The sequence below is a fragment of the Manis pentadactyla genome, chromosome 3 (assembly GCF_030020395.1).
Source record: "Manis pentadactyla isolate mManPen7 chromosome 3, mManPen7.hap1, whole genome shotgun sequence".
In the NCBI taxonomy this organism is placed as follows: domain Eukaryota; kingdom Metazoa; phylum Chordata; class Mammalia; order Pholidota; family Manidae; genus Manis; species Manis pentadactyla.
This window is the reverse complement of record NC_080021.1, coordinates 213,085,361-213,113,122: the sequence shown is the minus strand read 5'-3', so window position 1 is coordinate 213,113,122 and position 27,762 is coordinate 213,085,361. Positions and strand designations below refer to the sequence as shown.

The window sequence follows — 27,762 nt, the reverse complement described above, 5'->3', positions numbered from 1 at the left end:
GACCCTGCGGAGAGGGCTCGCTGTGCGCCAGGCCCTGGGGTAGGCAGATCACGCATTCTCTCAGGGCTCCTCACAGTGTCCCTTCAAGGCAGTACAGGGCCGGCTACACGACGTGCAGGGCCCGGTGCAAAATGGAAACGTGGGGACCCGGTTCAAATATTAAGAATTTCCAGATGGTGACCCCAGAACATAAGCGAAGTGTGGAGCCCTTCTGAGCACAGGGCTCTGTGCGACAGTGCTGGCTGTACATGTGTGAAGCTGGCCCATGGTAGGTGCTGGGATTGCTCCCACTGAGGGGGTTTCTGGGAGCTGGCAGAACTGGGCAGCCACCCCCTATGATTTCTAAGCCTTGAAGGTCCTAAAAAGGTACATCCAACCTAAGGACACTCCTCTGTGCAGTGCCGGGCTGGGGGCATTCAGGGGGCCTCCTGCAGGACGAGGGGTGTCAGAACTCAAGCAGAGCAGCAGACCTGTGTGACAGCCACCAGCCTGACTAGGAGCCGGAGGAGAAAGCACGGCCAGCCCAGCCATTCAATGGTCAAAGGTCAGCCGAGCGAGTGCTGGCATGTGTCAACACAGACCTGGGGGGCACTTTGGGTGGTAGGCCTGGCAGGACCCCAGACTTTGCAGAGCAGCAGGGGGACATGAAGTCACAGTACACTTGCTTACATGGAAAGCAGGAGCACTGCACGGGCCTCTGCAGAGGGCTTCCCTGAGCAGAAGACCTTTGGGTGGAGAAGTGGGGGTGGCAGGCCGGAGGGCACAGCGGGGGGAGGAGGAGCCCCGAGGCTCTCGCTTGCTAAGCAGCAGGGAGGCTGGCTGAGGGGAGACCTGGAAGGAGGCCTGGGTGACTAGAGCTGGGAGGCCAGAGAGAGTGGGACCGGGCTGACGAGCGGCCACGGCATGCAGGGCCCCCCAAGTCCTGACTACCCTGAAGGATTTTTAGGCAGAGATGTGACAAGATCTGATTTGCAGTTTTAAAAGCTTGCCTACCTGAGGAAAGTGAGGAAGTAGAACTGAGAAGCCATGGTAGGCGGGAATGGAGCAGGAAATTACAATGGACACACCGTGAGGCTGCCAACGATCATTCAGCACCTACTGGGTGAGGACCCTTACCAGTTCCTGTCAAAATGATCTGCTGCAACCCCCTAAATGAACAGTTTTGGGGAAATTCTCTGGCACATGGGACTTAAAGAGAAGTATATACACAAGGGAAATCAAGATGCCTGGCTCCTTAGCTGCCCTGCCCACCGCAGACTTCCTGGTCCGAGCTTCCTGTCTCTCCAGGGCATGAGGGCCTGCCTGGCTGACCTCACCCGCAGGCCTCCCTCCCCTGGCCTGCTCCTCCTTCCTCCTGGCAGACGGTGCCTCCCGGCTCCTCCTCTAACCTTGTAAAGCCGCTGTTTGCCAGGGTTCAGGTTTGGTTCTCTTCTCACTCCACATCCTTCCCTGGACAACCTACAGCGCATCCATACCCTGACTTTAGCCATCCACACACCAGCTCACTTCTCCAGACTGTCTCCTGTCACTGCTCATTTCTCTCTCTACTCGGAAAAGGGAAAGTCTTGTAAGCCTCTGAAGCCTCCATGCTTTCTCGTGCCTCAGCCTGATTCTTTATCCATGCTGCTCTGCCTCTTCCCAGAATCCTTAGCTACTCTCCAAACTCCTATTCATCCTTTAAGACCCCGCCTAAGCATTCCCTCCTTGGCAGGGCCTTCCCTGGCTGTGTCAGGCTGGGCTGGCTACCTGTATGTCCTCTTTCACTCCACTTATCCCGATATACATTAATCACTTGAGACAAGCTTGTCTCCCTAACATGACTGTGATCTCAGGAGCAAGGCCAAATCTCACCAGTCTTGCACACCATTTTCAGGACAATTTCTGCCCTACAGCAGACAATTACTTGGATCAAATCAAGTGTTGAAGCTATTCCATTAAATCTCTAAGTATTTTTTATGGACATAAACCGCTTTTGCCTCTGTTATTTCATTCCTGCATGTGTGTGTTTGCCCAACTAGACTCAGGGGGTCTCTGTATTATATCATGCATTCCACTCCCCTGCTGGGTTGGAGAACAGGTCTGATGTAAGAAGAAATCAGTGGTGGAAGTGAGAAGGAATTTATAAGGGGGAAGAAAAAGTAAAAGTTTCTGACCTTATATAATAGACAGTGTGAGGCTGATACAGTAAATGTCTTATTCAAAGAGAAGTCCAGTCACAGGCCTGACTGCATGCTTCACAGAGTAATTGCTCAGTGGGAATCTATTGGATCGAAATGATCTTATCAAAGACTCCAGCCACAGTGGCTGATGAAGGAGCGGGTATGGGGCAGTGTTCAGAAGGCAGAGCGAGGGAAGGGCCCCGGCCAGGGAGAGCCTGAGAGAGGAGAGCTCTGCCTGCTGCAAGTAGCAGCTTTTGCATTTTACTTCTGCAGTTCCTGGACAGAGGGAGGAGGGAGCATGGGGACAGGAGGATGAAAAGGCATGCCGAGGCCTCCCTTAATGAGAATGGACAGTCTGGGCCGAGGGACAGACAACCTGTGGCTAAAGCGGAAGAGTCACCTGCCACAGGAGAAGTGGCCCAAGGGCGCTGCAGAGTCCGATGAGCCTGAACGTGACAGGTGGACTGCATCTCAGCGAAATGAGACCTAGTTCCCGGCCACCTGGTGGGGACCCACCTTCCAGGCGCCGGGCGAGGTTCCTTCACGTACATCACCTTGTCTGATCCTCTCAGCGGCCTTTTTAGATAGGAATAAATTTTATTCCACAGAACGCGAAAGAAACCGAGGCGTTCAGAGAGACAGTGGAGACAAAGGTCCACCCCCGGGTCCTCGGAGGCCACGGTTGCCATCTGAAAGCCGCCCCTGCCCTATCAGCTCGACTCTCAGGGACGCAGGGTGGAATTCCTCGGCTAGGAGCGCAGGGGCCATCTGGACACTGTTCTGAAACTGGTGATACTGGGGACTCAACACGCCTGCCAATGACTAGCTTGGTGACCCTGATGTGTGACAGTCCCTCTATCATGTTATTAAGGGAAAAGCAACACATGAGTTGGACAACCAATGGCCTAACCACACACCCAGGGAGTCAGAGCAATGGTGGCGGTTAAGAGCACAGACCCTACAGGCTGCCTGACATCAGTTCAGATCCCAGCACCTCCGCCAGGAGCTGGAGGCCCTTCAGTGAGGGCGCGATGCCTCTAGGGCACACCTCGCCAGGATGCAGGCAGAGCAGAAAGCACAGAACCAGGTGTGTGGGGAGCACACACAAGAATAGTTCCTAATAAAGTTCCACAAGCACTCCTTTTCTGATTCTTCCCATTCCTGCCATTATTTTAGAGCCCTGCTCAGGGCAGCCTCAGTACAGGGTCATTACAAAACCCACCAGCGCCTTCCCTCTGCGTTAGAACGGTATCCACCTGCCCACTGGTTGCGAGCTAGGCCAGTTCCGGCCGCTCCCCTCTCTGGCCTCCTCCTGTTCGTGGTCTCTGCACTCGCACCTGCCAACCGCACCGGCTCCCCTCACTCTCAGCGCTGCCTCAGAGCCTTTGCACTTGTTCCCTCTGCCTGAAACACTTTTCCCCCAGCATATGGGGGAATCTGGCCCCTCAATCAGGCCACCTCGCCATGCCCACCCTGACACCCCACCTCCAGTTGCTCACCCTCAAAACCTCCCACATTCCTGTCTGCAGACTCTCCCACTCTTCTGGACTCTCTGATTCCTTCACGTGTCACCAGAACATGATGTCCACTACACTCTTCCCACCGTATCTCCAGTGCCTAACACATAGAGGGCACTTAAAAAAATATTAGGGAGAACCCTACAAGATTACCTGAAGTTTGAATGAATGATGTGTAAGTAGAGATCTTCGGGAAACTTACAGGAGACTCCCCATTTGCCTGTTTCTCATCCCCAGGAATGGGTTGGTTATCGCTTAGGAAAATGCAACTATTTCTGATTCGTGGGCATTTTTACGCAAACAGTAAATACATTCATCATGGCACTGCTTATAAGGCCAAAAACTGGAATCAAATTAATTATCAGATAATAGGGGCCTGGTTAGAAAATTATGACACAAATGTCTGATAAAATGTTTTATAATCATTTACAGTATTTTAGAATGGCCAGACCCCATGCCTATTATCATACCATCTAGCAACAAAAGATATAAAAGCCTTATTTTCACACTTGGAATTATGATTGGCCAACTCAACACTCTTGAGTTTCTCTGCCCTCAGCTGATCATCTAATGAGATCAGAGGAATGCCCCGCTCAGGACACTGGGTGCTACTGGAGGAGGAAAGAAGGCAGCAGCCAGGTGCTTCAGGAGACCGTGGGCACGAGATGCTCACCTCTTCTCAAGGACCCAGCCAGGGGAGTTGTGAGAATGAGGAGGCACTCGATGGCATCAAACAAAACTGCTGATGCTGGTCACAGGTGCCCCTACAGACAGCAATTTCAGTGGTGCCATTTTGGGGGGCCCCAAAGTTGTTGATCGCTCCATAAGCAGAGCAGCATGTTTTAGATTTTAAGACAGTTCATAAAGATCACCAGCGGGCCAAGGAGAAGTGGGCCTGAAGACTCAGGAAACCGTTTCTACCTAGGGTGGCACCTAGATATGAAGGCCTTCTGGTTCCATTCCCAACAGTCCTGGACCACCAGACAAAGGGACTGGTCATCAGAGGCCAAAGCAACAATTACTGCCACTTGACTCAAATGATGGATTATTATTCCAAGATATGTTTGGTAACCAGACAATTCCAAGTAGGACAGCCCCGAAGTCCTAGGGGCGCTTTACCAAACTTTCCTCTGTCCCCCTCCCATGGAACTGCCCAGAGGAGACGGGGCACACTGCTGAGCAACCGCGTCTCTCTGCAGGGGGTACTGGCTGCTCGGTAACAAACGGTCAGCACCGCACAAGCTGCCGACAACGGCTAGGGCTAAACAGATGCTGAGGGAAAACTCATTTTTCCCCCCAAGTCAGTCTTAAGCACCTTATTCAATTAACATGGCCGCTAAGCTGCAGACAGCTTCATATAAAAGCCCTTCGGTTATGGAATACACTTTATTATGTGACAATAGTTGCCAGCACGATTTATTTCCTTTGATGGGATTCTGCTTTTTCCTTGTTAATTTAAATCTGTATTTTCTAGTGCTGATTCCAGGTCTGTGTGAATTTTTAAAATGTTACCATTAATCTTCTGGACGCAGTGGCCGCATATAAAGATGACAGCTCTGGCCTGCTGTCCTCTCTGTCAGGGGGCAGCAGCGAGGATATGGTGGTGAGGCACAGGCAGGCCCGTGGTTAGAGACCATCGTCACTTTTATCTCCCACCTCTACACACCTGCTCACGCACACAGATGCAAGCAAAACCAACTCTATGATGTGGAGTTCAACTCCCCTTCTGTTCTTTGTGGCTGAGGATTGTATCACAAGTACCTTCTGGGGCAGCAGTTTTCAGCGTGCACTCTGGGGACCTCTGGAGGTCCCAGGATTCTTTCAGGGAGTCCATAAGGTCACAATGACTTTCATACTAGTACTAAGATATCACTTGGCCTTTTTCACTCTCATTTTCTCAAACGCAGAACTTTCCAGAAGCTACATGACTTAGGGTGATGTCACTGCTCTGATGTCTCCTTGTGAGTTCTCATGTTTTAACATTATTGTTTTAATTTCTAAAAAAGTAAATATAGATAAGCATGACCCACACAAACAAAAGCTCTTTGGAATCTTCAATTTTAAAGAACATGAAAGTCCTAGGCCAAAAACTTTGAAAACCACTGTTACAGGACAATGTGTTAAACCTACTCTGTGAAAAAGTGAGCTGGAGGTTCATGGAATTGGATTAGGAGTAAGAGAACAAAGGGTTGGTCTCAACTATGTTCTTCAGTAAAGAAAGGTGCCTGTGGAAAAAAAGCTAATAAACTTTCACAAGTGGAAAAAGATAAAAGTTACTTGTTAAGGCCAGGCAAGTAACTATTTTTAAGAACTCAGTTTCAGAATAAATCGATCTAAAACATTTGAAGGCTTTGCTTTAACTAATAATCATTTGCCTGACTCCATGCAAGGGTGAATGGCACAGTTATAAAATGTGTGTCAATATGTAGAAAGGGGAAAGACCACAGCTGGAATAAAAATATAAAATGACCCAAGAGGTTCACAGGTCTACTCTAGAGAAGAGAAAAGGAAAGAGACAAACTTGTTAAGTCCAGAAGACCCAGGGTGTAATAATTTTTCTTTAAATGAATCGTGACTTAACAGGCACCGTGTGGAGAGAAAGGGTCCAACGCCCAGTCAGCAGTGAAGAGGAGGCAGATGTCTGGCTCCTAACTCTGGATCCTGACGCTCCTCACACGTCAGCCACACGTCACCCAGTGAGCCTGTGGGTCCCTTTTCTTAGTTGAAACCCTTACAGAACAGAAACTTGTGCTTGTGAGATTCTTGAGAGGCCAGAACCACAGAATACCCCCTAATAGTGAGAAGTATCATTTGTTTACTCACTCTTTCACTGGTATGAAGAATCAATAACCGAAAATATTTAAAAGACTGAAAAATTCAAACCAGGAGGATGAAATGATATATGCCCTAAAAAGACACCAGGCCTGTATGATCTGAAGGGCTGGTGACGGCTCTAGCCAGCCTCCTGCCAGCAAGGTTCCACAAACACTGAAGGGAACAGACAATAGGAAGGAAGATTCAGAAGATTGTCTACCAAATAATGAGCATCCAAGAGAGATCGGGGGAAGGGAAGGGGCACTCACACACCCTGCCTCCTGCCAACGTCCGGTCTAGAAGTACATATCCTCATGAGAGCCTATAAAAACATGTCACATGACAAGATAAAGAGGACATTGCCTCTGAAAAAAAAATTAATGTAGGATGTAGAAAAAGTTATCTGCGTCAGAAATAAGATTCCAAAACACTGAATCAGTAATACTGTGGATAAGGTCCCCGAGATTTTCCAAAATGCAGAGAAAGAACAGGGATGACAAGGATGAGGAAAATTATGATACATATGGAGAACAAATACCAGCCTAAATACCAAAATATTCTAGGTGTTAGAAAGGAATCAACTAAGAGAGAAATAACAGCAACAACAACAAAAAAAACATAAAACTCACTTGATCAAAAAATGATGAAATATAGGAGCCAACGGGGGTTCCAGCGTTCAAGCAAAATCAGAAAAGAGACTCACAGCTAAATAATTCCAAGACTACCTAATTTTAAGACTTAGTGTAAAGCTACCATGATCAAGAGAGTGTGGTATTGGTACGGACACACAGACCAACCGACTAGATGGGGGAGTCCAGAAACTGACTCACATATGTGATCAACTGATTTTCTACAAAAGTGCCAAGACAATTCAGCGGAGAAAGGGCAATCTTTTCAACAAATAGTGCTGGAACAACTGGACAGCCACATGCAAGAAAAAAAAAATGAACTGAGACACCTACGTCTTACCATAAGTGCACATAAACATGCATATCTAAAATGACTTGAGGGAGTCGTGGAACTCCCCTAAAAATGAGGAAATGGAAGGGGTAAGTTATTACTGCCAGAAGGCCTAGGGTTTGATGCCTTTTATTTAATGGGCATAGCATGGCTTAATGGGCATAGCATGGCCTCTTTTAGAAGAAAACACAGGACAAAATCTTTGTGACTTTAGGTTTGACAAAGATTTCTTAAGTAAGACACAAAACAGTATAAACTCTATAAGAGAGAATAAAAAAACAAAAATGAACTGGATTTCACCAGCATTTAAAACTCTTGTTCTTCAAAAGATGCTTTTATAATAGTGAAAAGACAAGCCTTGGGTCTAAAGAAAATATATATAAAACACATATCCAGCTCAGAGCTGGGATATATACAGACCTCTGACAACTTGACAGAAGACAAACAGCCCAAATAAAAAACAGCCCAAAGATCTGAACAGCCACTTCAGTAAATATGCAAACAAATCAGCACATGGAAAGATGTTCAACGTCATCAGGGAGATGCAGATTAAAGCCACAGTGAGATACCACTACACACCTTCTTGAATGGCAAATATAGACCAACAACACCAATTGCTGGCAGGGATGAGGAATGACAGACTCTTATGTATTGCTGGTAAGAATGTAAGAAGGTACAACCAACCTGAGAAAATAGCGTGCAGTTTCTTAAAAAGTTAAACATACCCTATCACACAAACCAGCCATTACACTGCTAGATTTTTACCCAAGACACATGAAAGCATATGTCTGTATGAAGATTTGTACACAAACACACTGAGCTGCTGCTTTATCTGTAGTAGTGAAAAACTATAAACAAGCCAAATGCCCAACAATCAATGATTGGATAAATGTATTGAGGTATATTTACATAAGGAATACTACTCAGAAATAAAAAACAAATTACTGATACATGCAAGATGGAGAAATCTGAAGGCAATTTTGCTGAGTAAAACAAGCAAGTAAAAAAAAAGAGTACACATATGGTATGATTCTATTTATATAAAATTCTAGAAAATGCAAACTAATGTACAGAAATGGAAAACACATCGGTGGGACCTGACGAGGGAGGATGTATTACAAAAGAGCACAAGAAACGTTTTGGGGGTGGTGGGTGTACTCGTGATCTCGATGGTGGTGATGGTGTCACGGGTGTACACATATGTCAAAGATCATCAAATTATATTTCAAATAGGTGCAGTTTACCATATATTGAATATACTTTAGTAAAGCTGAAAATACTTTTCTGACCTAAATAAAGAAGCTAACAGGATCCACAGTATTCTAGGAAAGACAAGATGAACCCTGGCAAATACTGATGGTGACTCTGATTTTCCTGTTATATCCTAAATGCCTGAAGACAATGGATCCACCGAATTTTTGAAAGGAAAGTTGTGACTCAGAAATTTTTTACTCCTTTGAGTTGTCTTTTACATATGAAAACGCTGACAACAAAAAAAGATGACTCATGTTCCTTTCTCTGAAAGAAATGTATTAAAAACATACTCCAGATGATTCAGAATTAAGACCTGAGAACGGGGAAGTAACAGGACAAAAGGACCAGCATTTATTCTTTCCCTCTCGAAATACAGCCTAAGGAAATAATCTGAAATGTGGGAAATGACTTATTTAAGATAAAAACAGTAAAACTGTAGCTGACATTCACAGGGCTTGCCCTTCCCATGTATCATGTTATCCTCACTCAGACCTGCACCAAGGCCTGAGAGCATCTCTGCCTGACAGATGGTCTCAGGGAGGTTCAGCAGCCTGCCTGAGGGGGCACAGCTTGGATTTGAACCCTGGTGGGTAAAGTTATAAAATTCAGCTGTGGATCATGATGCCTGACTCAAAAACCAGAAATAACATAAAATGTCTGATTCTGAGTATTCTGCAGACATGAAGGGATGTTCACAGGTGTTCTGGGTGGAACTGGGGGAGGGTGCTCCTGACGTGCAGTGAGGAACTCAGCCCAGGGCGCACAGGGAGAGCAGGCCTCACTGTGTGAGAGGCTCGGACACAGTCTCCCAGGCAGGGTTGGTGAGAGCAAGGCACTGGGAAAATGCCCACCTAATCCAAACTAGGACAGAACAAGGAGAAGGAATGAGCCAGACGTTTTTATATCAATGAGGCCAAATCTCAATGACACAGCTGTTAGGTCAAAACAAAATGACACAAAACAAGAACCAAGTTGCAGAGTGACACATATTTAACCAACCACACAAATGCTAGTTTCGTGGTTCACATCCACACCCAGGCCACAGTACGAAAAGGACCAGGAAGGAAATGCCAACTCATTTCAGTGACAGCCCTGTCCTGATGGCAAGTCAGGGCTTAGGAATGGCGCTCACAGTGTGGACAACAGAGTCTCTGAGGTCGGAGCGTGGATCCCCCTCCCTGCCACCCCGATGCCTTTGCATATATTTTCATGTTAATTTTTTTTCAATGAGAAGTTATTTTTCTTTTTATCAGTAAAGAGAAGATGGCAAAATCGAGAAGTTGTTAAGAATGCTAGAAGAGCAGGCAGATACGAAAGCACCCAGCTGAGCACTTGGTGCTAAGGGAACGTCTTGTTTTCTAGATAATGTGTCTGCTTGGTGGACCAGGACCAGAGGCAACATGCAAAGGAAAGTAACAGAATTGGGAGGGGAGGGGGGGAAAATATGCGAAAGTCACAGGAATTGAGTTAAGGTGGTCAGGGGGAGAAGGAATGCAGCAAATGGCTAAATGAAATTCCACCTTATCCCCTGCAAAACACCATCGGGAAGAAGTCATCTGTGACAACACAGCTTCTCTGCCAGGTGTAAGGACGTGCTTAATGAATGCCATTTAATGAAGAAAAAGGATCTTATAAAACACCTGGCACAAGCAGGGTAAGGGAGTCACAGCAAACAGGACCTTTGCCACACCTGCTGGCATTTTAATAAGCACCTTCTAGAGCTCAGCTCTCCAAGGCTGGTCAATGGTGTCAGGAGGAGGTCCCTGACCATTGCCCACACTTGCTGATGGTTTGGGCAAGCTCATTTCTTAAGGACCATATGCTCAGGTACTGGATTGCCCTGGAAGGTAATTAAAATGAATCATTTTCAGCTGGAAGGGCCTGACCAGCACTAGCATCCTCCTCAAAGACTTCACAGCCAGGATTCCTGCTCCGGGTCCCCTGTGCTTCCAAACTGACATTCTGAGTTACTATTCAAGTCTGTGAAGACCCAGAGATATGAGATAAAGTTGCAATTTTTTTCTTATAATGTGGTTGTACTAAAACAGAAAGTAAGTTATTTTAATGACTCTGGGCCCTAAAATCTGGTGATTTTTTTTCTTTTCTCATTGATTTTAGAAACAACCTCAGGAAAAAAAAAATCACCATGTACAAAGTTTACTACCATTTTCTCACAATCTCATGAGACATTTTTGTTTTCTTTTGTTATTGATGCCAGCAAAGTCAAGTGAAGTTTTGTAAAACCTGAAACAGCTCTATTTCCTCTACAATGGTATCACTAACTCATAAAATGTTTATGCCCAGACCTGAAACTTAATTCCAAATATACCCAATGAATTGATGCCATCCGAGGGGTGACGGACCGTGGTATCAACAGGCACACAACTACTATGATCAGTATGTTGCAACTGACTCTTCCAGTTTTTAATCGAGCTCCTCATATACATATGTATATGCCAAGCTGTGTTTGCACAAGATAGTGTTAAGAAAACCAAATGATAAACATATTACTAAGTGAAAGAGGCCAGTCTGAAGAGCTACATATTGTATGATTCCAATTCTATAATGTTCTTGAAAAGGCAGAACTATGGAGAGAGTAAAAAGATCAGTGGTCACCAAAGCAGGAGGGGGGAGAGACGCATAAGCAGAGCACAGGGGATTTTGAGAGGAGTGAAAACACTCCGTACGATTTTACAAGAATGGCCGTGTGTCAGTATACATTTACCCAAATCCCCACAATGCACACTACCAGCATTGAACCCTCAGGTGAACTATGGGCCCTGGGTGATGACAACGTGTCACTGTAGTTTCGTTCTTGGTTTAAAAAAAATAGTGCCACACCGCTGAGTGATGCTGAAAGTAGGGAGGCGATGCATGGGTGGGGCACGGGGAAGAGCGGGCTCTCTACTCACATTTTCCCTTTTAGGAATTGATCTACAAATAAATTTAAACACATATAAATCCCCTCTATCGAATTAAAAACCTCTAAATATCATGAGATATGCAAATAAAAGACTCTAAGGCTACATACTTCAACTTTAAAACAATGGCATAAAACAAAAGAAAACAGCAAACATCTGTTGAGCACCTACCGTGTGCCAGGCCCCGCACCAAACCCCAGGAAGGGTCTGGGAGCTGTGGTCCCACCTGCCAAGAGGAAAGAATGGGGTGGGGGAGGAAAGGCTGCAGCGATGGAACAGTAATTCCAGAGAGTCAAGACAACCACCTTAACGATGCCACAAAGAAAGTAACATGTGGGCAACAGAGGCTTCTGGAGTCAGAGAAGTGGGAGGTCATTTCTGACTCAGAGGGTCAGAAATGGCTTTCTGGAGGCAGGTGGTGGTGGTGGGGGAAGCACTTTGTTCCTGAAGTGATCTATGACAGTTACCACCTACTGGGCACGTGCACAATTCTTCATGCTTCACACTCATCTCTTCCAGTGAGGGAAGTATTCACACTCATCTTTCCCAGCAAGGTTCAGAGAGGTTAAGGAACTTGCTCAAGAAACTGGCTGAGCTAAGATTTTACGCTTTTTAAAAGTTTACACTTTTCCCACTACGCTGTGTTGTTTTACCAAGATGGTGCAAAGCACCAAGTCTAAATGCAGACTTGTGCATTTTCCACTCAAGCAACCCATTTGCCATCAATATAACTTCAACCTACCAACCTGACTATATATAATGAGTTTTCCTCATGGGCAGCACAGACATACAATGCCCCCCTCACGCCCCAACTCACTCTGCATAGGACAAGGAAGAAAAGCTGCACTGGAAGACCAAGGAAATCACAATTCCTAACTCCCCAAATTCCTAAATGCATAGCTTTAAAGTGTGTGCAGCTCGACAGCATATGGCAAATCAATTACTAGTTTAAATCTTAAAACAAAAACATGGCAAGTGTGGTGCAAAAATAATCAAGAACAACGGTTGGGTTTAGATTACAGTGGGCCACTAGAGTTTTGAATACAATTAATCATCATTCCAGGCAATGGGAAGCCATATTGACACTTATTCCTAATTTGAATATTTAATTAGGGTGAGATTCTTCATCAAATTATCGCAGAACTGGGAGAAAGCCTGGAAGACTTATACAATTACTACCTTAACCCCTTACCAGCTGCTCACCTGTGAGCACAACGGTTCCTGTCCCAGCTCTGCAGGGGATGCCTACGCCCACAGTCTGGTTCTGGGGATCGAAGCTACAGTTGGGGCACAAAGGAGCCGAACAGTGGCCACAGAACCATCTAAGGGGATGACCAGCCGGTGCTCAAATTGAATTCTGAAATGAACCTGGACAAAGAGAGCCACACACACACAAGGGCCTACTGTGTGCCTGGTGTGGCACTTGCACATGTTCTCCCACTTAATTCCCACAATAGCCCTGCAAAGAAGGCATCCCTAGCCCCATTTTACAGAAGAGGAAACTGAGGCTCAGAAGAGTGGTATAACTCACTTAAAGTACCACTGCTTAGGAATAGGGTAGAGGGCAACCTACTCATTTCACACACACACACACACACACACACACACACACACACACACACACACACCGTGTACTCACCAAAAATAATGACAAAGAAAACACTTAAAGGTCATAAAAAATGTATTCAGAGCTGTATTGTTGTATTCTGGATATTCTGTACCATGCAAATAAACTGGGGTGGGAGGGGTGCCAGCAAACCCAGGCCTCCTCAACTGCATTCTAAACGTTAACTCTTGGATGCAAAAATGTACCACAGAGCTCCTGAAACTGGGGGACCACAGTGATGCTGTGGCCAGCCGCACAGGAGAATAGGTGAGTTGAGGGCAGCAAAGCTCAGGGAAATGGCCTTGGCTGCCCAGACCCTGAACAGGGGCACCTCAGAGTGGGCACTGCAGAGTACTACTGGTGTCTGAGGGCAGCGGCGGAGGGGCAGGGGGGAGTCAGTAACAGACAGGAAAATGTGCATTTGTTTTTCTTGTTTCAAAATAGCACTGGCTCGACAATAGCACTGATAAACTACCCATCAATTTAGACAAGAGCTAATATCTCCTTCAACTACTCTTTTTCACTGTGTGAAAAGACTTTTGACATTTCACAGGTGCCATGTAATTCTGCAGGACCAAAAATACCCAATTTTCCCATGCACTCTCCCCCACGGTCCCCAGGACAGGACCGGAGGCTGACTTTACTGCATGCGGCCGTGGCATGACTAGAGATCTTTCTGCTTCCAGGCCCCACGGACGTGCTGAGAATGAGGGGCATCCTGATAGCGGCAGATCAGCAATTTCCTCTTAAAAGCTTGCAATGGGCTCAATTACCCTCTAGCGGAAATCGGCAAACTCCATTTGCAATGGCCGCTTTTTGCAGGAAACGGATTGCGGGACGGGAGGAAAGCGCGGCCTCCTCTGCAGTGACAGCGCGGCCTCCTCTGGCGGCGCCCCTGCCCGCCCCACCCGGGGGGCCCGCGGCGCACCCAGAAGCCGTCAGCCCTGCTCCGAGCTTGCTCATGGCGGGAGCAAATGGCGTCGGGAACTTTCAAACTTTCCTTTGTATATTACATTAATCCATATAAGAAAATCTCTTTTAATGAGGAGTGATGTAGTTACAAACTCTCCAGAGCCATAATTAGAGCAAACTAATTGAAGTTGTGTTTTGACACACTTTCCAAATTCACGGGTGCCGGATGACATATTCACAACACTGCTGCCGCACAACCATGGCGACGGCAAAATCATTAGGCTAATAACACTTATTTGCATTCTTATCATGCCGGCAGCTCTCCCTTAAATACTGTTTCTACTATTGCTCCTTTACTGTAAGTTTCCACCGAAAGATATTAACAGTAATTATTACTACCTTGCTGGAATTTTAATGTTAAAGAACAACAATGTGCATTAACATGCACTGAATGCCCATTCCTTTTCTTAACCACTATTGGAAGGCTTGGGGGTTCTTCCCTGGTCCCCACTCCACAGCCTGAGGGTGACAAGCAGGACTTCGGCTTCACTTAGGACGACGGCTCAGAGCCCACAGCCAGTGAACTGTTCTGCTTCAAGGGTTTGAGGAGAAAAATCTTTTTTTTCTAAGAAGTACATTAAAATGAAATAGTTAAGGAGAAATTTTTTCCAAGCAGTTAAAAAAACAGTCAACAATTTACAACACGGTCTCTGGTAATAATACTAATGAACTCCAGGAGGACGTGCTTTAACCACTCTGCCACCTCCCTACCGGTGATTAAAGACAGACTTGGAATAACCAGAACAGGAGAAAGGCCGGCTGGGGGGGGGCCGGCCCCTACCTGTCAATGCAGAAGCCCCGTTTGCCACCAACAAGCCCAGTTTTTTGGATGCTTAACTCAGTCACACGCACACACACAGGAAGACTCGACAGTCTAAATAATGGTTATTAATGACTCCCTCCTCTAAAGTGACAAATTACTTCTGAAATTTAGAATCGAAGAAGTATTAAGAGTGAATAGAACATGACAGGAAATGCCGGCTAGCAGGGTGCGGCGGTGAGGAGGGCGAGGGCCCTCCCCTCCGGGCGGTCAGCGGCTCTGTGAGGGTAGTGGCGGCAGCCCTCCCTCTGCCAGGTGTGTCCCAGCACCTGGTGCTGGTGACCAAGGGTCATAAGGACGCTGCTGGTCTCACCTTATGGTGGAGAGTGCGATGCTAGGTGTTTTGCAGTGGCCTGACTCAGATCAGTCTCTCCCCACATGTGAGGTGTCGAGTCACCCCCAAGGGCACACTGGCAACTTGGGGTCAGCCTAGGCACCCGCTCACATCCGGAGCCTCTATAAATACCTTGGGATCAAGAAAAACTACCACCGCGTTATTTGCCGTTCATAATCCATGAGGAAATGAGGGCGAAGGACAGCACCGTCTTAACTGAAAATGCAAGCTGGCGTTGCATTTATTCAAATATGCATTTTAGGATGGATGTCTACCCTCAACGTGGGAAGATTTAATCGAGTGAAGAAAATGCTTCCTTAGAAAAATGCCGAAGACTACACTCATTTAAAGCTCAGGACTTTTTAGCTTCTTAAGTTACCATTCTTGGACCAATCTGCTATTTTTCAAGTCACTGATTACTTAAGAACAGAAAAAAAGCTGGGGGTGGGGTGGGGGGTGGGGGCACTACCTTTCATAGCTGCAGCAACACTCCAAATCATGGTATTTATTCACTGCATTTAAGTTTTATTACACATGAACTCTGCAATGCCAAAACGCCTCCCTCCCATATAAAAGAAATGAAGAAAAAAGCCAAGTCTGGGACCAAGGGCACCGCACTTCCATTCCAGATGATCTAGTCTGATCTTATAAACTGAAATATTTAAAGAGTCTCTAAACCTCACTGACCCTACTTTTAAAAACAAGGAACATATGGGCGCTGCTAGCTTTTCATCTTTGTCCAGCCTACTAAAATATCTGCTTTTCCAAAGTTCAAGAGCAGGGAGGCTGCCAAACTCAGATTCATAAAAGGCTACATGCGTTAGCGCGCAGGGCAGGCAACGGACAGTCTGGGCTGGAAACGAGAAACCCTAACAAAGAACCACAGGCACATTCTTCTACTTCCTGCCCCCTCAATCTCCAAAGCTGTGGAAAACAATTTGTTGAGCAAAATAAAGCAAAGACTAGTAAGGAGGTGGAATGTGGCCCAGGGTCTGGAAGAGTTTATGGATGTATTTGGTCCCCTGAGAGCCCCACCCTCGGGCTGCAGGAGACCCTGGGGTAGAGAGTCCTGAGATCTCAGGAAGCCCTGAGGCTCGTGGAGGGAGGCAGGACAGGATGGGGGGACCTGGGCTCAGATCCTGCTCCCCTGAATCCTAATGCCCAGCCCTAGGGCCAGGCACTGTCTCTCCGAGTGTCAGTTTTCTCATTTCTCAAAAGAGGACATATCATTCACCTCACAACACAGTTATAAAGATTAATATACATAAAGTGTCTACACAATGCTTGGCACAAGATGCTCAAAATATTATAGCTGAAATAATGATGATGATGATAATTATATTTATTCTAATAATTATTAATATTATTATTCAACTGGAAATAAACATCTGCTGCTCAAGAAGGATATTCAAGTTGAACGCTACCCTACCCACAGGCAAAACTCTTACCTAAATAAATTCAAGAGGCCTTTTAAAAGTTACTGCAAGCAAACAGTTGTATTAAATATCCGAATTAATAATTGAAACTCTGCCTTGAAATGGAACAGCACTGGGGGGGGAAGGTGCTGTAAAATACTGGGAAATTTCGCTTAACACCCATTTTTACTTTGTTTGGCGGCTAGATTTACACCGAGAGACCCAGGTGAAATATTCTGTAGAGCTACCTGCAAATAGACTGTCAACTTCCACTCTGATAAAAGGTAAAATATCCTCCTCTAAATGGTCTGGTTCACAAAACCGACCCTAAAGTGAACTGATAAATCTGTTCTGACACACGGAAAACTATTTTCATAATCCTGAAAAAGGCCTTTCTCCAGACCCCGGAGCTTGAGAACCAGGCAGAGGAGGAAATCATTTCACGTTTATGACCCTGCTTCCGGGACAACAGCAAAGAGAGGCACACGTAACTGTCATAACCACCAAGAAAAATAAGACACTCACCAAGTCACAAAAATTACAAAGATAACACGTTTACAAGCGGCAATACCTTGTCAGAATCTGATGTGTGAGAATGAAAGCGAGAGGCCAGCTCAGAGGCGGAAGCTGTATTGACTAATAGTCAATTCTTCATTAAACAGAAGCTCTGACTTCCCAAGAAGCCCTATTAAAAATTAATATCAAAAAGTATATTGCTCAGCCTAAACTCATCATTCATATCTAACAATACAAAACCACATTCTAATGAAATTTTGCCTTCAAAATTACTCTGACACCAAAACTAAGTTTGATGCCATTGCAAAAGCAGTCCCAGCTCTGTGACACAAGCATTCTGAAGATGTTCAAATAGCCTTCCCTCTGTAGGTCTCTTTCACACCACACTCATAATCACAGAATAAATCAAACTGTTTGTAACCCTGCTTAATCACGGGCTTTGAAGCTATTCAAGGGAGCTGTGCCACTGGGACCCTCTCGTGCATGGCTTCCACATGTTCTCCTTGGTCTCCATTCACAGCTAAGGACGCTGGCCCCCAGCCAGCTTTCACACGGCTCCCTAAGCTAAGAGTGTGAACGCGCTTCCCACCCCCATGTGCTCCCCCTGGGAAGCCCTTCTCTCCCTGCTGCCCGTCAGGAGCCTGGAGAAGCTGCAGGTGAAGACGGCTGGGACAGCTGGGTGGCTGCTTCCCAACAAGTGACCCTGTGGCCATGAGCATCAGGGCACAGGGACAGTCTGCAAGCCAAAGGTAGTAATCCTAGCCCCGACACCTAGAGGCTGTGTGACCTGGGGAAAGGAATTTAACCTCCCTGATCTCAGTTTCCTTCTTTTAATACAGAGATGACAGCAGTATGTGACTCACAGAGCTGTTATAAGGATTAAATGAGTTATAATTTGTATGGTGCTTGGAGCAGTGCCTGACACCTAGTAAGTACAACAGAAGTCTCTGCTGGGTGGATGGGTGGATGGAAGGAGAGTGGATGAATAAATGATACATGGTCCTATGTAGCTAAACCAGCTCACTATATACATTCAACAAATATTTTCTGAGTGTCGACCATGTGCCAGGCACCTGGAGCTCAAAGGTCCCTACCTTCTGGGGGCTACACGTTTCTCACTGGCCACTTATTGTATCAAATGAGATGACACAGTTGAAAGTATACTTGCTGAATTTCGTCACACAGTGGTGCAGTATTAGCATCATTATTTCTGTGTGACTAGCCTTTTCTGAGGCTTTAAAGGAGAAAAAGGAGACACGAGAATCCCTGTCATCAATAAGCCAGCGACTCTAGTCCTAAGACCAAACATAAATACACAGAGCAACAACAGAGAAATGTGAAATGTTGAATTGTATGGTGCTGGTGCCTGAAGGAGAGAAAGGGGAACACAACACTGGGAAGGCTTTCTAGAAGAGGCAAGGGCTGCCCCAGGTCTGGAGGGGGAAAGGACCAGGCGTCAGCCTGCTACAGCCTAGTCTGCCCCTTTCAAGAGTGCAGGGGCTGGTGCAAGGTGAGGTGCACTGCGATGGCCAAGGCAGAGACGGTTCTGAGGTGAGGATGGTGTGCTCAGGGGCCAAGAGGAGGCTCGCCTGCTTAGTGCAAGGTGATGTGGGAGACATGTCAGGAAACAGAAAGCCAGGGAAGGTTCTGGACAAGAAAGAAGAACATGAGCACGTTAAAAAACCCCAACCAGATGGCAGGCAACCCAGGACTTTGTAGTTCCAGGCAAAGAATGTAAACATGGGCTTTTTAAATGAAATAATACCCGAGCCCTAGGAAGCCCAACCTCTCATCTCTGACTTAGTGTTCAGGTCCTACCCTTCCAGAGGGTTCTCCTCTGAGACAACCTGGCTTGGGTGGAAGGCACACGAGCAGAGTGAGGCAGTCAAGACGCATGGGCCTGTGCGAAAACCACATCTGTGCTACAGTCTGCATCTTCAAAGGAGTGTCACATCAAGGAAGGACATGAAAATGTGTGTCTCGTCTTCAGAATTAAATCAACAAAAATGTGTGTGATTTTTGTGTGACGGAAAAGGAAGTCTAATTAGTCCAAGTGAAGCCAGACCCACGTTGATGCCTGGACATGCCCTGCAGAGGCCCTTGCTGGACCAGCGAGCCCCATGCCTCCCTTTGATGGGACCAGGGCAAAGTGTTCCCTTGGCTGACATACCCCCAAACCATCTCTTGCTACTATGGAAATAGAGCTCAGTATCCATGGCATAAATTGTTAACTAGGAGGGGAACAAAAAGAAACACTGGAATCAGCCCCTAGCTTTGCCTTCTAGTTGCAGGACACATAAATGAGGAATCTTATATTAAAAGGATGGCTTTCAACTCTAAAATTAATTTCCTCCCGTCCTCTGAGCTGAGCCTTCTCCTACGAAAGCTGTACAAGAGGAGAGCCTGCTGGGCCTCCTTATAGGCAAACATCTCCTGCGCCAAGCCTCTGCCATTCAGGATGGGTGGCAAACACCTCAACAGGAAAAGGAAGACTCGGCCTCCTTGATCTGTGCAACTCTGGGCCTCTCGCTCAAGTCCTGCAACAACAGGGAGGTAACAGATGTCATCTGTGGAACAAAGACCACCTTACAACTGAACACTGACAGAAGTGGCCTAAGGATTTTAGGCTGTCAGTTTAGACAACAGGTCTCCGGCCAGTGAGCTAAGGCTCCACCCCGGTTGCTGGCTTATTCTGTAGGTTGATCAAGTACCAGGGTTGATCCCAGGTCCATAGGAAGGTGGAGTCAGGGAGGCCAGAATGGAGCACAGCAGCTCCTGGGCTTTTGACAGAGGATGTGATGGGCCCGGGCAAGCGTGGCCTGAATTCCAGATCACCACCACATGATTTTCCCTCTCCTTTAGAAGAGCCATTAACCTTTTAGATGACAGCCCGGGGATAAGTGACAGAACCACTTTTGAGGTCAGCAAGGATCTATGTTCTCAAAACCTGACATCGACATGCAAAAGTTGTGACTGAATCCTTGTGTCCCTGAGAGGAAGACTAAATGCATGTGACAGATCTTTTGCAATCAAAATGCCCCATTTCCCAGAGTATCTGTCACAGATTGATAACATCCATGCAAAAAGTTAAGTACAATTATGCCTGTCACTAAGAAACATACTTGGGAACCTGTGACTGACAACTTGCTGGAAGCTGACAAATCACTGGGACAACTCAGAGCAGCACCACGTACCTTATAAGGGAAGCTTGGCACCTGGGAGGGGCTCCTGGGAGGCTGCAGGCAGGACTCAACAGCTGGGAAAGGAGCCACGCATGCTAGGGCCCGGGGACGGAAGGCGACGCCTGCTCAGGGCAGGGACAAGTCTCAGGACAGGCCCAGGGCTGAGATCTGTGGGGGGCAGAGTTCAGGTAGCAGCTTCTCCTTCAGAACCGTGGTGTACAAGACTCAGCACCCCTGGCAGATGAGGGCACAGGGTGGAGCCACCGGAATCACATCCCACATTTTCTGGGACAGATTTGGCCCTGTGTCTACATCAACATAAAATGTTTGAGAAATTCCAGCACTCCGGAGGCCAGACTACTTATTTTAGATGGACTCTGAAAGGGACAAAAGAAACACTTGCCGTTCAGCTCCCACATGCCAGTACTGGCACACAGACCCAGTGCCAGCACCGCCAAGGCCCCGGGCGCCCTCCATCCCGGGGAGGAGCCCCTGGGGGCTGCCTCTGCGCAGACGCCCACTGCTCTGCACCTCCCTGCCCTCCGGAGCCCCCTGGAGTCTTCCTTGCCAGGCGCCTGTGGCCCTACCTGCAGGTCTGCGGAGTCTGAATTTCTCAGGATGGGAAAGAGTATCTGAGACATTCTGTGAACAAGGCTTAAGAACCACCCCTCAAGGTCTGAAGAACCCAAATGCTGTAGCAGTTGGGAGCACTGACCTCTTAAGTCAGCTCCTTCATCGCCCGGAAATTTTTTACTTTTTGCACGTTTTCTTTATTTTCTAAAATGTTAAGCCCAAATCTACTTCCTATGACTCCAGTGCACCTGATCTAATGATTTTGCCTCCTGGGGCTCCCAACGGCACCTCCCCACATGGAAGCACCTATACGTTCCCTTCCACACACTGACCAGTTAAACCCCCAACGCCAGCTGCCCTCTCTACTCGGGTCAAAACTCGGTGCTTCTCCACACTCAAATTCACCGCCCCACCAGGTAACGTGTACAGGGTGATGTGTAGCTGCAGACACGACCCTCCAGATGGACCTGCCAGGTGTGGGACACCATCTCATGGGACCTACCTAGTGCACACCAGGATGCATCCCACACAACCCGAGCCCGTGCCCAGCCACTTCACACAAACTGCTGTTAAGCCAGGGCTCCTCAGTTTGGTTCTTGTGCAATTGATTTTCTGAACCTCTGGGGCACTGCCCATTTTTGCCCATCGCCTTTCATCTCCTGGCTCCAGCAGGGTGTTGTAGCTGTAGAGGAGATGTCGAGTATTGATTCTGTCATTCAGCACATCAGCTCTCCCTAATGACTCTGTGTCATCTGCAAATTTGATAAGCATGCCTCTGATGTCTTTATCAAGCCACTGGTTCGATTGTTCAGTAAGCCAGGGGGCTGCAGTCCACTGGGGGCGCCTCCTGGGAGAACAGCACAGAACCATTCATTCATCCACACTCAAGGGCTATTGGCACCCCACTGAAACCACCTGCTTCCAGAACTTTTCCAAGCCTTGGTACCTGCAGCAGCAGCTTTCCTTCCCTGCAGAATCATATGTGACAGGGAGGAGTGGGGGTGCTCTGGCTGAAGCAGGAAGGTGCTCTCTCTACCTGCACCCCGCACCAGGGCAGTGGCACAGAAGAGAATCAGAACAGCCTGGGTCCACGGACCCCAATCTGCTTGTATGCTAGACTCGCGAAGCTGAGGGCAGCCCGGAGGAGAGATGGGAGGTAGGACTGGGCCTCAGCCCCTGATAGTCGACATGGAGTAGACGGCAGCGGGTAAAGCAGGGCTGACGCCCAGAGAGAAGGCAGGCCCTGAGCTCCTGGGAGAAGTGGTGTCCCTTCCTCACTTGGAAACCGTCAAGAAACGTGTGCAGAGCCAAATGCTTGTGAGATGAAGATTCACTGAATAAGGAGGAGGAGCTCTGCCCAGACGTCGTATCCTTTTTGCCACGAGCTTCAGACACTGCGTCTAGTTCATGAGCCTCGGGCGTGGACATCCCGTCTCTCCGGGGGGCCTGCCGCTTCTGGAAGGACAGCTCCACTCTGGCCCTGAGACTGTTCTTTCCAACAACAGAAAGGAAACAGACGAGAACGCCTGTTCCTTGCGGCAAAACCTGCCCCTGGAAAGAGGAGGCATTTCTGCTGGGACAATGGGGCCCTTTGGGGATGACCTATCATCTCTGAAAAGGTCCACCGACTGGCCCTTCTGTCCGATATAAGCTGGGGATAACAGCTCTCCCAGAAATGGGGAATTCTTTGAAATATGAGCGACAACATTAGCAATGGAGGCAGACCACACGTTTTTAGCTTTTGAGATAAAAGTTAGGTTCAAGCAGGCAACAAATCTGCTACTAGCCCCTCCCATGGCCCCTCCCACCACCGCCACCCGAACCTGATTTGCTGGGAAAGTGGCCTGCCGACCATTGGGAACGAGCATGCCAGTCCTCCCTGCCGCCCCCAAATTTGGTCAGTAGAGGGCGCTGCATCACCACTCTCACTCCAGCCTGGGCTTTGCAACTTGATCCCTGCGTCCACACAAAGACCACCTTGATTTCTTACCCTCATGGTTTGATGTTACACAAGCAACAGCAAAATACAAACTTGCTCTTAACTGATATGATATCACCTATGTAAAAAGTACGTAGAAAAATGACTTGAAGGGAATATAACCAGAGGTTATGAGCCTTTGCTCAATGGAAATAGAATTTCTGTTTTTTTTCATTATTTTCTATACTCGGTCAAAGTTCTACAAGCTTGTATTACTCTCACAATCAGTAAAGACCCCAGGAGCACTGAGGGACTCAGGAGTCGTCTCGGGTCGGGGTGGGGGCATGGGCGCTGCAGCCCAGGGTCAACTGAACACAGCCTGCATCTGGGCTGAGCACTGGGAGGCAACAGGCACCAGACACAGCCCCGGCCCTCAAGTTGTTCACAACAGGACCACAACACAAGGGACGGCCTCACAGTAAGTGCTTGGGAGAGCCCAGCACAGGCCAAGACCCAGGGCGTTCAGGGCAGGCTTCCTGGGACAGGAAACATTTGAACTGACATCTGAGACAGGGGATGCGCGACACACCCGCAGAAGCCTGGAACAGGAAAGGAAACCGAGGCTACCAGTTCAGCTTCAAGTTCGACTCTCAGAGTTGTGAGAGAAAACCAGACACCATGGGAGGCAGGCGTGGACACCTTCACCTACAAGTGAGTCCACTGCAGACCCCCATGCCGGTAACACACGTGCCACTGTGACTCACCACGAGAGAGAAAGCTGCTGGGGAGCTCAGAGGGACCTGAAGCCTCGAGGAATAAAGTAACACAGTCATCATTTCATAAATCTTCAGTGGAAAATTTTGAATGAATAATCTGCCTTTCTTTTTTTTTTTTTTTTTTTTTTAAGTCAAAGATACTGGAGAGGAAAGCAATACAAAAACCAAAGATAAACATAAAAAATTCCCTGAAGAACTGGGAGGCTCATACAGGTGTTCCTGACACCTGTACATTACCGCCCAGGGAGAGAGGAGAGCTTGGACACTCAGCGGCTTTTACTGGGGGGCATCAACATAACATTTGGTTATCCTACAGCATACGGGCTGATTCAACTCAGTCAAATCAGAATACATTTTATATTGACAGTTGTTAACACTTGTTGTATTTGGTGAGTAAAACAAAATCAATTTCCTTGTAGCCACTGTAATCATAAACTGCACATGGTAGTAAAGTGGACAAGCCCCACGTACACTGTGCTCCGAGGCACTGCGCCTGCTTCGGTTGTGGCCAACTGTGCTCTCACGCCAACCAGCAAGCTTCTGGGGCAAGCGCTCCTCCTGTTTAGCTGGGGTAATCCATGCTCTTTCTTTATCTACCAGGAGGATAACACCTGCCCTTTTCTAGGCCCTTCCAGACCATGTGAAGTCAACGGGGAGCAGCTACAGGCTGGGTGATGGGCCTGAGCACATGAGACAGGCCTGAGATAACTCCAAACTTATGGGATGGGCCTGCACAGACGCTGAGCACAGGGGGTGGCGGGTGGCCAAGGCCGTGACGGTGCTCTGGGTCTGGGAATGAGCGAGCACCAAAGTGAGGAGGGCTAGCCTCACACTCCTAAACCAAACAGAGACACTTGATGCATCTAAAGTTTCAGGGGAGCCCAGGGTAGTTAAGTATCACTCTCGGTTTGTGAAATGGTCACAAGAACAACCAGGTTGTCTTTATGGGGGATATCCTAAAGGACAGAGTCCTCAGAGCTGCCGGCTCAGCACAGTGGCGCTCTGAGGCAGGTGGACGCCCAGCTGGAGGACAGCAAGCAGAGACCAGCGGCCACACCGCTCTCTCTTCTGTACAACCCGGAGGCGGCGGGTGGGCTGTGGGCTCCTGGAGGAGGAGCACACCGGTGATGATTCTGTCCTGTTCCTGACAGGTTTAGTTCACCTCCTTCTCCCAGGGGGGCGCCTTTGGCTCCCCGCTTTTCATCACATTGCTTCCCAATGGCACCACCTCACTGGTTCTTGTTTTATTTACTTTTGCAACCCTTTCCTCAAACTTACTCCGTCACTGCTGTTTTTCCCTTGTCCTCAAATCATTGACTACGCGTGATCGAGAGGTTTTTTTCTTTGGCAGGATTCCTTTTACCATCTGCTTTTTGCAGAACCTGTAGAGACCATGACGACCTTTAGTACGACCAAACTCAGCTGCAGAGCGACTAGGGGACTCACTCAAGATTCTCTGTGAAAAATGAAAAACTTCTCACTATTCTCTCACACACACAAACTACCCATTTCTTAGTTCGTAGGTCCTTGAGAGAAGAAACAATATGAAAACAAACCAAATTACTTACCAGCCCTCTTGGATTTCACATTTGTCGCTGGCCAGGGCAGAGGAGGAATTCCCCCTTCTTATGGCCGGTGCTCCCCACCACGTGGCTACAGGTCGTGTGTGGTGTGCAGCTACGAGCACTTTAGAATGGCAAGCTCATTTAAAGTGGCATATTCTGCTATTTTTAGGAGCCTGCAGAATATGTACTACATAGAATACAGAAAGGCCTTTGCATTCATGTAATGCAAAGTGGATATGCTCTCTAAAGGCCTATGACATCTGCGACTTTCCAGCTAACTTCTGCTCTGTTCCAGCAGAGACCGAGTGGAGGCGTTCTTAGTGTCATGCAGTGGGACCCAAGACCACGTGACTGTAACAAGCACAAGAGCGTAAGGTGCCCCCGCGAGGCCTCACCTGGGGAGGTTGGGGGCTGGGGTGGAAGCAGCCGATGACTGGGAGGGCGTTGTGGGTTGAGATGAGTCATGATTTCTTGGTACTCTGCCCATTCGATACCAGATGCCCATGCTGTTCAGTTCCCTTTAGGAGAAAAGAGAAATCTTGATGGCACTGTTTGGCACAAAGCATTTACCTGAGAGACAAAGCAAACCAACTCATTTAAAAGAATCATAGCCTCAAACACCAGGGAATCAATTCCTGCCCCAAATCGGCTGCCTCACCTCCCTTTGTGCTCTGCGTGTCACAGCTCAGAGCCTGACGTGAAGACGTCTGTCCCAGTGGCAGGCCTTTGTGACATGGCCATCTCTTGCACTTCCTGGAACTTGCTTCCTCCTACACTATCAACATTTCCCTTGGTTCTCCATCTTTAAAATTCTTATTATTTTGCCATTTTGTTGTGGGTATTTATGTGACAAGCACTTCAAGCCCTTTGTATGGTTAGAGTGAGAACAGATAGGGCAATCAACGGGCTGACAGACGTATATGCCTGGTTTACAACCATAAGAATTGGCCCCACCCTGCAAGATGACATGCCCCAACCTCTGGATAATGCTCCGTGCTGCAGGAGTGTCACCTCAGGGTCAGTTTGGGACACACCTGCAAACCACAAAGCCTGAGGCATGTGCTGCAGGAACCACCACAACTAAGAGTGGCCACGAAGGGGCCTGAGACATGCCACGTCCCTCTGCAGCCCAGCCCCATGCCACACAGTCACAAGCGTTCATGGGACAGGTGTGTTCTTAGGAACTGTAAGGGATTTATTTTAGCCACATCCAACTTACAACTTCTTAAATGCCCCTCAGAACTGCATTCTGGGATGTTGAAGAATATCGCCTCTTCAAAAAATGGCAAGAGATTTATTCAGTGGGTACTTCTAGTAGCTTCTCAGTATGCTACAGAACCTGTTCTAAACCATATCAGACAGCCAATTCCAATCAGCTGTACTGATTTCGCCACATGTCAGTGACGGCCCAGTGGTCAGGCCATGGAGGAGCAATTCCCAGTCTTGGGTTGCCCCCCCCACAGACAGCCCCAAACCCTCGCAAAGTAATGCATGGAAATGTGCCTGTATTTAACAAAAAGTGACTCAGAGTTCTCAATACTGAATTCTTTCCTTTCTTGAAAATAACACTGGAATTGTCTTCTTTTGGAAAATAATTTTTACCACAAGATGAAACAAAAATATACTTTTATTGGGCATCTTTTCAAAATGATATAGAGGAAAGAAAATTCTAGTTTTGATTACTGAGACATACATGGTAATAATCTATTCTTTAGAATTACTTAAACTGGTTAAACACAGAGCCTTTTAAAGTAGTATAGTTTGTAATTAAATACACATAGTAACTGAAATTAGACTTTAAAAGTTCATTATTAAATTGTTGGGTTCTACTATTTGTATGTAAATGGCTGCTCCTAAGGTATGTGAAGTATGGTTATTCTCTTAACTACCTCCTATTCCCGTAACTCGGTTTACACAATTAGTGGGAACCATGATGCAGAATAGGATTTTTGAGTGTGTAGGAAGGGAATGATTACATGGAGTCTTTCTTAAGGGCCACAAATCTTGACACAGAGCCTTCAGATTCCATAGCTCAGGAGTCTAAACAATTGTGCACCAAGATGAAAATGGTCTGTTTCTGTGGTACCTGCTCCCATAACACTTTGAGCAAATTCCACGACTCTCATCCAACACCCGGCCTGTGTGGGGCCTGAGGAGGGGCCCTGGCTTTTAGAGTGAAGATGAGGACCTGGGCTCCAGTGAACAAGAAGCAAAACATAGCACAGCCCAGATCCAGAGGCTGACCTCAAAGGCCAAGTAGAAGGGGTCCAATGGAGACCCACAGGGACCACCGAGATGCCTGCAGAGCCGGCCTGGGGGAGAGACATGTGGCCGAGGGGACTGACCACCACCTACCACACTGATGCCCTTGAGACCCGAATTTCAGGTGACTGAGTGTGATGAACGTCGGTGCTCTTTCTGACTCCCAGCACCCACTCAGCCCCCTTCTGATTTTTACCT

At 47.4% G+C, this 27,762-nt stretch overlaps 1 protein-coding gene across 9 annotated transcripts in view; it reads right to left on the bottom strand.

The window, feature by feature from the left end:
* The window catches only part of MVB12B (multivesicular body subunit 12B), a 170,075-nt gene that overhangs the window by 78,903 nt on the left and 63,410 nt on the right, over positions 1-27,762 (bottom strand). For all 9 annotated transcript variants that reach the window (XM_057499035.1, XM_057499034.1, XM_057499037.1 and 6 more), the window contains one exon: positions 25,698-25,820. In XM_057499035.1, coding sequence (XP_057355018.1) covers positions 25,698-25,820 — 123 coding nt within the window. The remainder of the gene's footprint in view (positions 1-25,697; positions 25,821-27,762) is intronic.